The sequence below is a fragment of the Lolium rigidum genome, chromosome 1 (assembly GCF_022539505.1).
Source record: "Lolium rigidum isolate FL_2022 chromosome 1, APGP_CSIRO_Lrig_0.1, whole genome shotgun sequence".
Lineage (NCBI taxonomy): Eukaryota > Viridiplantae > Streptophyta > Magnoliopsida > Poales > Poaceae > Lolium > Lolium rigidum.
The window spans coordinates 304,720,786-304,734,272 of record NC_061508.1 but is presented as its reverse complement, the minus strand read 5'-3'; the positions used below and the strand labels follow the sequence as shown (position 1 = coordinate 304,734,272).

General features: G+C 45.8%; 1 protein-coding gene across 1 annotated transcript; it reads left to right on the top strand.

Annotated features, from left to right (window-relative positions):
* The first annotated feature begins 6,100 nt into the window (after positions 1 to 6,100).
* LOC124684056 (MADS-box transcription factor 16) lies at positions 6,101 to 11,557 on the top strand. The gene is made up of 7 exons (XM_047218462.1): positions 6,101 to 6,288; positions 6,413 to 6,479; positions 6,707 to 6,768; positions 6,888 to 6,987; positions 7,318 to 7,359; positions 11,246 to 11,290; positions 11,372 to 11,557. Exons 1-7 carry the CDS (start codon positions 6,101 to 6,103, stop codon positions 11,555 to 11,557), a joined length of 690 nt encoding a protein of 229 aa, XP_047074418.1.
* The last annotated feature ends 1,930 nt before the right edge of the window (positions 11,558 to 13,487 follow it).

Below are 13,487 nucleotides of genomic sequence, written 5' to 3'. Positions count from 1 at the left end.
TTTAATACCTTTCTCCTTGAGAGACTTCTTGGCTTCCCTCATATCTTCATCATTCAATTTAATTAAACCCCTCTTCTTCACTATTGGCGTTGGAGTTGGTTCAGGCGTATTCCAATCATCATAATTCCGGCCTATTTTAGCCAATAATTCTTCAGCGTCGTCTGGAGTTCTCTTCCTGAAAACACAACCAGCACAACTATCCAGGTATGCCCTAGACTCAATGGTTAGTCCACTATAAAATATATCAAGTAAATCATGCTTTTCCAAATCATGGTCAGGCAGAGCTCTAATAAGAGAGCAAAATCTTGCCCAAGCTTCAGGCAATTTCTCTTCATCTCCCTGATCAAAATTATAAACTCTCTGCAAAGCAGCATGTTGAGCACTAGCAGGAAAGTATTTCCGAAATAAAACAGCAAGTAATTCTTTTGGACTTTTAATAGAACCAGGTGGCAAACTATTATACCAAGTCTTAGCGTCATCCTTTAATGAGAATGGAAAGATTTTAGCAACAAAGTAACTACGCTTCTTAACATCATCAGAAAACAAGCTACTCAAAGTAGATAACTCAGTCATGTGTTCAACAGCACTTTCTTTTTCAGTACCACAAAAAGGTGTTTTCTCAACAATAGCTATATGAGATAGATCAAGAGAAAAATCATAATCTTTATCCCTAATGTTTATAGGAGATGTGGCAAATTTAGGATCAGGAGATAGTTTATATCTAACAGTATGTTCTGCAAGCAACTTTTTAATTTTTCTTGCATCAGTAGTAGCATGGCATTTTTCAATAAAATCATCATCAAGTTCCACATAATCTTCATCAAGATCATCACTAGAGTATTCAAGTTCAGGTGAATTAACAGGTGTAGTAACATCGGGAGTTTCAGCATTTTCAATTTGTCTAGACCTAGCAATTTTAGCATCTAGAAAAGTTCCCAATGAACCACTATCATCAAGCACAGCAGAAATATTATCAGTATTATGAGAGTTTTCAGATTCAGCAGAAGTACCAGCATTTGAAGCATGTGGCGGTGAAACAAGTTTATCAATCACAGATGGTGAATCAAGAGCAGCAGAGGTACTCAGAGTTGTACCTTTTCTTGTAGTGGATGGTAATATGGCGACCTTAGTATCGCGAGGTTTACCCATGATGGAGAATTTGCAGCGAACAATATTAATCCAAGTGAACTTCCAAATAAAGCTATGCTCCCCGGCAACGGCGCCGGAAAATAGTCTTGATGACCCACAAGTATAGGGGATCGCAACGAGTCTTCGAGGGAAGTATTACCCAATTTATTGATTCGACACAAGGGGAGACAAAGAATACTTGAAAGCCTTAACAGCGGAGTTGTCAATTCAGCTGCACTCGGAAACGAGACTTGCTCGCAAGAGTTTATCAGTAGTAACAGTTTTATAGCAGTAGCAGTAGTGAAATAACAGTAGCAGAGTAACAAAGACAACAGTAGTGATTATAGTAAACAGCAGGATTAAAATACTGTAGGCACGGGGACGGATGACGGGCGTTGCATGGATGAGAGAAACTCATGTAACAATCATAGCAGGGCATTTGCAGATAATAATAAAACGGTATCCAAGTACTAATCAATCAATAGGCATGTGTTCCAATTATAGTCGTACGTGCTCGCAATGAGAAACTTGCACAACATCTTTTGTCCTACCAGCCGGTGGCAGCCGGGCCTCAAGGGAAACTACTTGGATATTAAGGTACTCCTTTTAATAGAGTACCGGAGCAAAGCATTAACACTCCGTGAACACATGTGATCCTCACATCACTACCATCCCCTCCGGTTGTCCCAATTTCCGTCACTTCGGGGCCATTGGTTCCGGACAGCGACATGTGTATACAACTTGCAGGTAAGATCATAAACAACGAATATCTTCATGAATCAATAACATGTTCAGATCTGAGATCATGGCACTCGGGCCCTAGTGACAAGCATTAAGCATAACAAGTTGCAACAATATCATAAAAGTACCATCTACGGACACTAGGCACTATGCCCTAACAATCTTATGCTATTACATGACCAATCTCATCCAATCCCTACCATCCCCTTCGGCCTACAGCGGGGGAATTACTCACACATGGATGGGGGAAACATTGCTGGTTGATGGAGAGGCGTTGGCGGTGATGATCTCCTCCAATTCCCCGTCCCGGCGGAGTGCCAGAACGGAGACTTCTGGCTCCCGCGACGGAGTTTCGCGATGTGGCGGCGTTCTGGAGGGTTTCTGGCGACTTCGACTTCTCTCCGTGCGTTTTTAGGTCGAGGCGAATAAGTAGTCCGAAGGGGGCGTCGGAGGCCGACCGAGGGGGCCACACTACATGGCCGCGCGGCCCCCCCCTGGGCCGCGCCGCCATGTAGTGTGGGGCCCTCGGGCCTCCACTTCAATTGCCCTTCTGGCTCCGTCATTATTCTGGGAAAATAGGCCCTTTCGTCAAAATCCCGAGGTTTTTCCCGAAAGTTGGATTTCTGCACAAAAACGAGACACCGGAACGATTCTGCTGAAAACAGCGTTAGTCCGTGTTAGTTGCATCCAAAATACACAAATTAGAGGCAAAACAATAGCAAAAGTGTTCGGGAAAGTAGATACGTTTTGGACGTATCAAGCAGTACCTCCCGGCAGGTACACTAGTTCATCATCATATCCAACAGAGGATGCGGCATCAGGAATAGCTTCGAAATCTGGCCCAGAGGAATTGTCCGAGCCCGCAGCCAAGTCTTCGAAGCCGATTATGGTAACCTCACTGAAGGTGCCGATGTTGCAGTAGTTCTTGACAGCAAGGTTCAAAGGGATGTCGGTGATGGACTTGGCTTTGACGGTGAGGAGGATGGCCTGGAACTCCACCCCGGTGAGGCAGACCGGGTCGATGTTGTGGGGGTTGACGTATGGCCCTGAGGAGTGTCTAATGTGATGCCGCTGCCAATGCTTGAACGGGAAGTGGCTGATGGAGAGGGCAGCCATGGCCTCGTGCTCGAAGACGAAGCGCTGATCGGTCTCATCATGCCTCCGAAAGTAGATAGAGGCCTCACGGCCCAGGAAGGGGCCGTTGGCGACGGCGTGCTCATAGTACCCGTCAGTGGCAAAAACGGCGACGCGGGAGCCGGCTGCCGAGGGGAACAGGGTGACGCGGTCTGGGCCGCAGCCAAGGTCGGCAGCCTGGTGGATGAAAGCATCGGGATCTTCGACAGCAGGGACGGTGGTGGGGTTGATGAAGGCGTAGGCGATGTGGTCGAAATGCCTTAGGTTGACGAAGGGAATGAACAAGTCCACATGGTTAGGGCGGACCGGCTCTTGCAGGTACACAGAGTCCTCAGCCCCGTCGAAAGAAGGAGCCTCACTTTCCTGGCCAGGGGCGGCCAAGAAATCCGCAGCGTCGATGATGGGGAGGAAGTGCTCCTCATCCTCCACCTCAGCTGGCGGCAGAGGAAGGAAATCATCCGCCGCGGCATCCGGCAGGGCTGTCGCGCCACCGTCGATACCATCCTCGAAGACCAACTCCTCAGGGTCCTCTTCCTCTTCACTATCATTTGCCGCAGGGAACACGGCGGGAGCAGCTGCAGCAACGGCCGCCGGCACAACTAGGCGACATATCGAGCGGTGGTTGTCCTGGCCAAAGAAAGACAGGTTGCAGAACAAGGGGGCCGTAGCACCCCGGCTTGCACCATCTCCGGCGGCGTCCATGAGGAACCTGGCAAAGGGGGGAGTAGGGGACTGAGAAGGGGAGGAAGAGATATGGGAGGAAGGAGCAGAGAAGTAGAAGGGAGGGAGCTTACAGGCGTTCTCGCGGTGGCCGGAGTGGTGGCAGCGCCGGCAGCAGACCGGATCGCGGCACCTGGCGACGAGGTGGTCGGTGGAGACATAGTGGTGGCAACGCCGGGAGAGGTGGCTGAGAGGAGGTGGGGTGTGTTTTGGGCGCGGCGGAGAGGGTTTACAAGGGGAGGAGGCCACCTGAGAGTAGGACGGTGGAGGGGGCCCGTCCATGGCAGCTCGAGCTCCAAGAGCTCCCAAAGGGGAAAATTTGCCGGATCGAGGCTGCCCATCCGAAAGGAGGAAGGTTGCTGGAGGCGATCCGGGGTTATGGAGAGGCACCGGGCGGGGGGAAGAGGGATAAGGAGGTTGGTCACGGGGAGGGATGCAGGGGTAGGGCACGGGCCATGGCATCAGGCCGGGAGGCGCAGACAAAATGTCAGGAGAGAGGAGGGAGAGGCAGAGCGGTGGGCGGCAGTTTCTCCTGGAAGGGAGGGGAACCGTGGATGGATTAGGGCACGCGGCTGCCGCTCGTTGACCAAGAGGAGCCAGCGGGCCAGGCTAGACCTGGGCTGCGCCAGTGGGTGAGCAGGCCCAATAACAGATATGGCAAGGTGTGGCGTCCTGGTGGTCACGGGAGGGGGTAGAGGCCCAAGAAGCGGCCCAGAGACAGGAAGAGCTTCCGAAGCTAGCGGGACGGAGAACAGAGCAACAAGCTTTCCATGGCGGAGACCATCTAGCGTAGCAAGAAACAAAGCAAGCTCTAGGGAGACAACGACGAGCCGGAAAATGTTGGGACCTACCTCAAAAACAGCAAGACGCTCGAAAGCGAAGCCTAGCCAAAACTGAAGCATAGCAAAGACTGAGGAGGAAGAGAAGGGTTGGCGGTGCTCATGGCGCACCGCGATATGCACCGGCGACGGTGCAAACAACGGCGAACCAAGGGCGACCGGAGTACATACCGGAGTGCGGAAGTTTTGGAGGGCAAACTGGAGGAAGCAGTCTCCAGGGGTGGTGAACGGCGGCGGTAGGGCCTGCGGGTTGAGGGCGAGGGTGCGCGGCGTCCGCGCCGAGAGGAAACCCTGTGCACCGGCCGGCCGGGAGGGTGCACCAGCGTCGAGCTCCAGGAGGTAGGGGTCGCCGGCGGGTGGGAGGTGGCTAGTCCTAGGGTTGGCGAGGTTGAAGGAGACCGCCAACGCTTGGCCAAGCTTGGGGCCGTCCGGGTCGCCCGCGTCGCCGCGGGGCTCGCGGGAGCTCATCCTCGTTAGTAGAACGTCATAGCCCCGCCCTTACTGCCCTTACCAATATACTTGGTCAAACTTTACGTCGTTTGACTTATGGAAACTTATATGTAGTATACATATCTTAGCTAGGAGGGAGTAATGTGGGACGTAGGTAGGATCCCACTTGACACCCTAGGAGAGAGTACTTAGTGAACAAAGTCGATGTAATGTGGAACTTGGGTAGGATCCCACATGACACCCTAGGGGAGAGTACTTGCTCAACAAAGGCGACTATTTTACGAAAAACTGAATTTCAAGCTTCTTTCCATAGAAAAAAAATGCACTCTAAACCTGAATCTTAAAGCAATTAACTTGAGGATCGCAAAACTAATTTTGGACTAATGGAGTTTTCTCCTTCATTTCATAATAGTTATCGCAGACTCCGATGTATATGTACATAAAATGTATCTAGATATATCCAGAATAGCGATAACTAATATGCATGTAACCGATGAAGTGGACTAGAGAATGTTTTTCTTTGAAAAACAGAATAAGAGAATGCTAGGTGATCCATTCTTTCATTCTTTGTTTCTGCATACGCGTGCCTGGCGTAGAGACACGAAGCTAGCAAAGCAATGATGATCGCAGTGCCCGAACCGTGCTAACCGTTGTGCCGATCGCTGCCACACCGCCCCGGCCGGCACGCCCCAATACCCCCGGGGCAAACGCCTGCACCCGGCGCTCAAAACCACGGCCCGGACGGACGCCGCACAGAACCAGACGCGCGTCGTCGTCGCGTTCGGGCAGGGCTGCTGCTGCTGGCACGGCGCCCCACGCCTTTCACGGATTCGGCAACCGTCCCCCTCCATTGCCACCCACCACCTCCGTCCTCACCACCCCAAAATGTCCACACAGCCACTCGCCACCACCACCTCCTCCCACTCCTCCTTTACTAAACCAGCTGAGGAGAGGAAGCTCGCCTCTCCTTCTCCTTCCCCATTTCTTCTTCCCCGTCGTCGCGACCCGCCGGTCGATCTAGCTAGCTAGCCAGCTCGCGCGCGTGCACGATTGCTGGATTGGAGGTGAATTGGGAGGGTGGTGGAGCGATGGGGCGGGGCAAGATCGAGATCAAGCGGATCGAGAACGCGACCAACCGGCAGGTGACCTACTCCAAGCGCCGGTCGGGCATCATGAAGAAGGCCAAGGAGCTCACCGTGCTCTGCGACGCGCAGGTCGCCATCATCATGTTCTCCTCCACCGGCAAGTACCACGAGTTCATCAGCTCCGGCTCCGAGTACGTACAACCACTTGCGTCCATCCATATCTCTTGGTTAATCGGTTCCCTCGCCGCTTGCTTGCTTGATTTGCTAGCTCTCTCAGCTTCTCATGCTTCTTCTTCTTCCTCCTCTACCCTGCAGCATCAAGGGGATCTTTGACCGCTACCAGCAGGCCCTCGGGACCAGCCTGTGGACCGAGCAGTATGAGGTTCGTCCTTCTGCTTGCCTCCATCCGTCTCCTTCTCCTTCGATCTTCATCTTTTTCTTTAGCTAAAACACTCTCCCCGGCCCTTTCCCTTTTGCCTGTTAGGCCAGCTGTAATCGATTTCTCTCTTTCGCGTGATTCGACATAAGATCTGATATGTTCCAGTCCTCCATCGCTTCTTTGAGTTCGCTGATTCGTGTTGTTTTTGGTTTGGATCGATCTCGTCGCAGAATATGCAGCGCACTCTCAGCCATCTCAAGGACATCAACCGGAACCTGCGCACCGAGATCAGGTCATTCACTTATTTCCCTCTTTTCCTCTTTCTTTTCTGAAAGATTCTTTCAAGGGGATGATCCTCGAACAAGTAAGCTAGAGTGATTTGATGTTGAAAATCGAATATATGTACCGCAGGCAAAGGATGGGTGAAGATCTGGACGTGCTGGAGTTCGATGAGCTGCGCGGCCTTGAGCAAAATGTCGACGCCGCTCTCAAGGAGGTTCGCCAGAGGAAGGTATGCACGCACAAACCCTAGCCAGCCGATTAATTAATTGTACCGGGCTTCGATTCCTAGCTAGTAGATCTGTTTGTTCTGCTCGCTGATCTGCCGTTCATATTTCATGCTCCTCGATAGATCTGTATGCGTTGTTCATCTCTAAGAGAGAATTTAACAAGTGACTAATTTTATTGGTTTCAAAGATATGGTTTGGGTTTTCTTCTTCGATTTCATCTCATGTGCATGTACTGATAACATACGGAGTATAAAATAACATCTTAATTCCTCTTTCTTGCATTCTACACTTCTATTTCCTATTTCTTGATTCTTGTCGTTTTGATTTTGCAGTATCATGTGATCACCACGCAGACTGAAACCTACAAGAAGAAGGTAAGAACATCACTTGTCATGTACTGTCATCTCTTCAAAATTTCAGCAGTTTCCATAGCACGGTTATTTCAGGAGCTTCCCAATTTGGTATGTATGCCAGTTCTGGTGCACATACACATGTCCATGCATAAAACTAGGATCTTTCCCCAATTCATTTGTCTTTCCTCGTGTTAGCTGCCACTTCTTACAGTTTCTTAATTTGGTTATTTCTCCATGTCACTGTACAAAAACCATCTGTTGACAAATCCACATATATATAGTGTCGTCATTTGATCATATTAATTTGATTTGATGTTCTGTCTAGATATGACCACTGATTGAACTACTCAAAAGTTCCATCAGGATTCTTGCATTGCCATTACTAGCGAATGACTAACCACTCCATAACCTAGCTCGCTAGCTAGCTTAGAGCCTTAGACATATATCCATCTTCCAACCCTCAAATGGTTGAAGATTCAACCTAGTGACCGATCGAAGCAAAGATCTGACAGACACAACCACGCCCCAAACGGAAGAATTGCATGCCAATGTACACTGTGCACTACCATGCGTGTTCGTCCTTATTTTACAAACGCTCAACTCCTTCACTTCGACAGCTTGAGACTCTACACACATATCTATATAGTTCTAGATCCAAATCTCGGGGTAGCTTAGCTATAGTAGTGGAGCCTTCAAAAAAATCTCGGAGTAGAGTATGCCTGTCATGTGCTTACATGCACGCACACGTACACGAACATGTTGCTGATTAGCAATAGATGCAGTGCTGTGTCTCCTTTGGACAGAAATAAGCTAGAAGTGAGAAAGAGTAAAGGACAATAATCTTCGGGCTATCTCGCATGCATCTACCCGTACGTGTCTCGTGTTACTCTAGGTGATCAATAGCTGGCTGGCCTAGAGATCGAGGATGCATGAGCATGCATTGCATTGCATGGTTGCTTTATTTGGTCCCCCGGCTATCTGGGAGTAGCATGTCAAACACGGATTTTTATGAGATTGCACACTGGCTTGATACCCCTTCTAGATGAGGACCGGCGATGAGGCTTTATGGTTTGCGGAGCTATGGAAGCAAAAACCTTTAGTTGAAGCTGTTGGCTTTCTTATCTGAATGCATGGTAGAAAACTTTGGCCTTTCTTTTTCTTTTGTACTGAGATATATGATCCTGTCTTCAGCTTTTACGTAGTCCTGTGTGTAATGCTTTATGCCAGTCGTAAATGTGAAGCTATGTTTCATGTTGAGGGGAGGACATGTGTACTGTATAGGTTGTGCGTAGTGAATTTGTCTACTACCTCCGATTCAAGGAATAAGGCGCCCTCGTTTTACGAGCTTTTCGTTTGACTAAGAATTACTTCAAATATATAAAGATTGTTTGTATGAACTTAACATCATTGGAAAGTGCTTTTCAATACGAATCCAACGATGCTAATTAAATATAATATAATCAAGATTTTGTTGCTCAATTTTTATGGTCAAAGTTCGCCTTGGAATACGCGTGCGCCTTATTCCTTGGGATGGAGGTAGTATTTGTTTTTCTTACACGGGGTAGATAAGGCATGGAAATCTGAATTATTTTGATAAGAGTGAATTTCACTTTTTACCCTATAGTTGCGCATTTGTGACACATATTACTCTATTTAGTGAAACTTTTACAAAAATGAGTCTTTAAACATGATTTTGCACCAATTTAGCATTTTATTTGTTTTTGTTAGATAGGATGGCGTATTTCGTCAATGTCGTGCGACAAAATGTGTAAATATCGGAGGCCATCATCTACCATTATGTCCATACTTCTCTTATCCAATTGCTCCATTCCTTGTTCCCGTATTGATATTTTTGAAAGTAGGTAATCACCTCACAACTTGCCCAATGAATACGCACCAGAAATCGAGGGTCCAAATATTCTAAAATGCATAATGTAGATGATTTTTTATTCAACGAGGCAATTAGTGTCACAAATGCAGAACTACGAGGTAAAAAGTTGAATTCACTCTTTTGATAAACTCTAGCATATTTGATAAACTTATGGTTTTCTGCATCTGCTGATGTAGAATCTGAGAGATTTAACCTACCTTTCGAAAAAACGAAAAAAGAAAGATAAAGTGGAGATTATAGTCTAGTCTACTGCATCATTATCTTCTGATTGCCAAGAATTCCATGGCATGGCCATGGATGGCCTAGTATTAGTGTCAGTTGAAAAATTGCTTATGCATATATATAACATCGAAGATGTTATAAACATTTAAAAAAGTGCTTGCACGAAGTGATGCTACTATTATATGATGATATTTGATGAATGTATATATAATTTCTCCAATCATCCATGTAAAGGCAGCTTGTAGGTAGATGAATATATACCAAAATAACCAAGTTAAATTAAATATATTTTTACATTATATTTTCTGGAAACTCCTTTCAGAGTCATTTTTGTGTGGTTAACTTTCTTTGACTTTGACTATGACCAATGCATCAAAAAAATTGGAGTACCTAGGCAGATCAAAATGACATCATCAAATTTGATTTGAAAAATATTCATATAAAAGCTAACAGTTGAAGGTGCATAAGGCCATGCCTATGTACAAAGGCCATATAGTTACGGATGGCATTGTTAGAGAAAGATGCATTGTTGCTCGTTTATGTTCTTTCCGTCAACATTTTTTCTCATACAGGACCATACTAGGCCAGGTTCCACTATCATCAATAACCAAAACACATATGGATGCCAGTTACTGCCTACTCCTAGAGTCCAACTAAATTAAGACCAACATATAAGTCAAAACTCTTCAAACTAATTTAATGTGAGATGGAACTTTGAAGCATAGTTATTACTTCTGCTTGTGCATGTACTAAGTTAAAACTTATGGACAATAGACATATAGCGAGCCCTTTGATGGACCAACCCTTAGTAGTTAGAACCAATCAGCTTAGTGCTAAAATCAATGGCGTCCCAAAATTGGTGGCCAAATTTCCTTGACTTCGTGCATATAAAATGAGAAAAGCTAATCATTTTCACTAAGTAAAAATATTATCATTACATTTTTAATGCAAGTATATATCTCCATGACATTTATTATGGAATTTTGAATAAGATAGAGGTATGAAATGTAAGGTAATAATTACAGTTTGGTCACCATGACAACATCAAAAGCACACATACACTGTTCAATGGAGGGATTAGATATATTTGAACATACATTAATTTAGCTATTTTTGTTGCGATTTTAGCGTGAAAGTACTCATAATTTTATGTGCATGTTTGACCGCTGAAGCTAAACTTACACTATTGTGTTACTTCACACCAGGAATGCTCATATGCCAAAATTTATTTAGTACAAAATATATAAAAGGTTTGCATGTTCTCAAAGAAGGGATAATCTACAGCTTGATTATGTGTGATTGTTTACTAATCCGTTTCTTATTTCCATTTCCTTCTATGGAAGTTCATGTGAGACTTATCCTAGTGAGTAGATATATTTCCCCATTTAGCTCTATAATCATACTGATTTTCATGGACTTAACCAGTTCTCCAGCATTTTGGTAGACTAGATTATTGTAGTGAACTGACTTACCTATCAAAAGGGGCCAAATTAATAAAACAGCCTATAAGAAGCCCTCGGTCCTTATTTTGTATGGCATGGTTTCCTACTCACTCTGAATGCTTCCTTGTACTTGAGAGGTTACTTAATGCAGTTATGAAAATCATAGCATATCTATGTTTTTGTTGCAATAAAACCTCATATGCATTAGTCGATGCAAAGGCCAGGGTACGCCCCCATTTTGAGAAAAAATCTAGGATTTTGTCATTCGGAATTTCCTAGTGTATGATCAATGCATAATCCTGCAGCTCGTTACAGTCTGGTACTAATATGTGTTTCTTTCAATATATTGCAGGTGAAGCACTCCCAGGAGGCATACAAGAACCTGCAGCAGGAACTGGTGACCTCTCGCTCCCTAGCTAGCTAGCAACAATCATATATGAATCTGATATGACTATGAGATGCAAACGTATATATGCAGGGCATGCGCGAGGACCCGGCGTATGGGTTTGTGGACAACCCGGCGGCGGGAGGGTGGGATGGTGTGGCGGCGGCGGCTATGGGCGGCAGCTCCGCGGCGGACATGTACGCGTTTCGCGTGGTGCCTAGCCAGCCAAACCTGCACGGCATGGCCTACGGCGGTTCCCACGACCTGCGTCTCGGTTGAATCTCCATCACAACGATCGCTTCTAAATTTTACGTCTCAAGTGCTCAATCGAGAAACTGCAATAAAGAAAATCCGTGTATTGTATTATGACATGTTTGTGATGCCTTGTATCGATCTTGTGCATGAGTGTATGCACACGCGTGGTTGGCCCCGATTCAGTTCATAGGTAATTGTGTATTGTATCAGCCTGCAATGACTTGATTTGGTTGTCATAATTTCTACTGCCACCATATATATTTTGTACTTGTAACAATCATTTCATATGTATATATATGTTTGATGGTTATATATTTAGTAGTCCTACAAAATTCTATATTATTCTCTTTCTTACAACATTTAGTTTCTCCTTTTACCTTTTTTATATGGGTGTGACCAGTTGACAATTGATTATTTTCAATCAATTGATGTCATTACTAATTTTTTACTACACGAACCATTTTTTTGTTTTACATCTCACTTGCGGTTTAAAAATCTTAGATTTTTTCGATAAAGAGAATATATTAATATCAAAAGATACCAATTACGCCTAGCCTTTGCAACAACGCCCTATCCTAGTGGCAACACGGATGCACACAACCAAAAAAGAGTAAAGAAAACTAAGGAATAAAAGTCTCGCTACAACATTCCAGACCTAGCAACAGCAATACAATCACCACCGTGACAACACCTAAAATACATACTCTCCAAAAGCGACGTCTCCAAGAAGGGAACAGTGCACCAGCGCTATCATCGCCCGACCAATGGTCTTAGGTTTTCACCCTGACGATAGTCCCCACTCTCAAAACAATGCCTCCAACAAGGTCATTGCTAGGCACAACCGGTTTAGGCCAGACCTTGGGTTTTCACACTAAAAGTTAAGACTCCGAACTTCACCTGTGCTGCCGCCGACACTTGCATACGACTTCTGCGGAGCCAGGAAGGCCAAGCAAGTCCATCGGCATCACGGAGACTCAAACCTCCTTTAGCCAGTCCACCAATCCGGCCTTCATGATATTCCTTCTTTTGACTTTACCATGGACCAAAAAGTCATCTGATGTCAACACAGAATAGAGCTTCGCGCCGCTCCCTCCGGAACCAAACGGTCGGAATAAAACATGGGTGCGCGTGACCGAATACCACCCGATCTAAACTCCAGGCAAAAGATGCACTGTTCTGTTCGCCGACGGAGCTTTCCGGAACTCATCTCTCCAACTAGATCAAGGCAAACTGACCTCCGGTAGATCTTCATCTTTGCTTGCGAGAAAACCCGAGGACCACCACCAAAACAAAGCAAGGCCAGCAACCCCCTGATGTCTACGCACGCTTCTATTCCTGTAGACAGTGTTGGGCCTCCAAGAGCAGAGGTTTGTAGAACAGCAGCAAGTTTCCCTTAAGTGAATCACCCAAGGTTTATCGAACTCAGGGAGGTAGAGGTCAAAGATATCCCTCTCAAGCAACCCTGCAATTAAGATACAAGAAGTCTCTTGTGTCCCCAACACACCTAATACACTTGTCAGATGTATATGTGCACTAGTTCGGCAAAGAGATAGTGAAATACAAGTAATATGGATGATTGTAAGTAGTAATTGCAATCTGAAATAAATATGGCAGCAAGTAAACATGCAGTAGAACTTGTTGAAAATGGTGTTTCAATGCTTGGAAACAAGGCCTAGGGATCATACTTTCACTAGTGGACACTCTCAACAATGATCACATAACTGAATAAATAAATGCTACTTTCTCACACTCTCTTGTTGGATAACAAACACCATTCATTGTGTAGGGCTACAAAAGCACACCTCAAGCCGGAGTAAACAAGATCCACAACATCCGGAGTTCATATTAAAGTAATTTCTAGAGTGCATAATAGACCGTTGCAATTTAGACCGAGTACTAACATAGCATACACACTGTCACCAATAGCTATGAAAGGGGGAATAGATCGCATCAG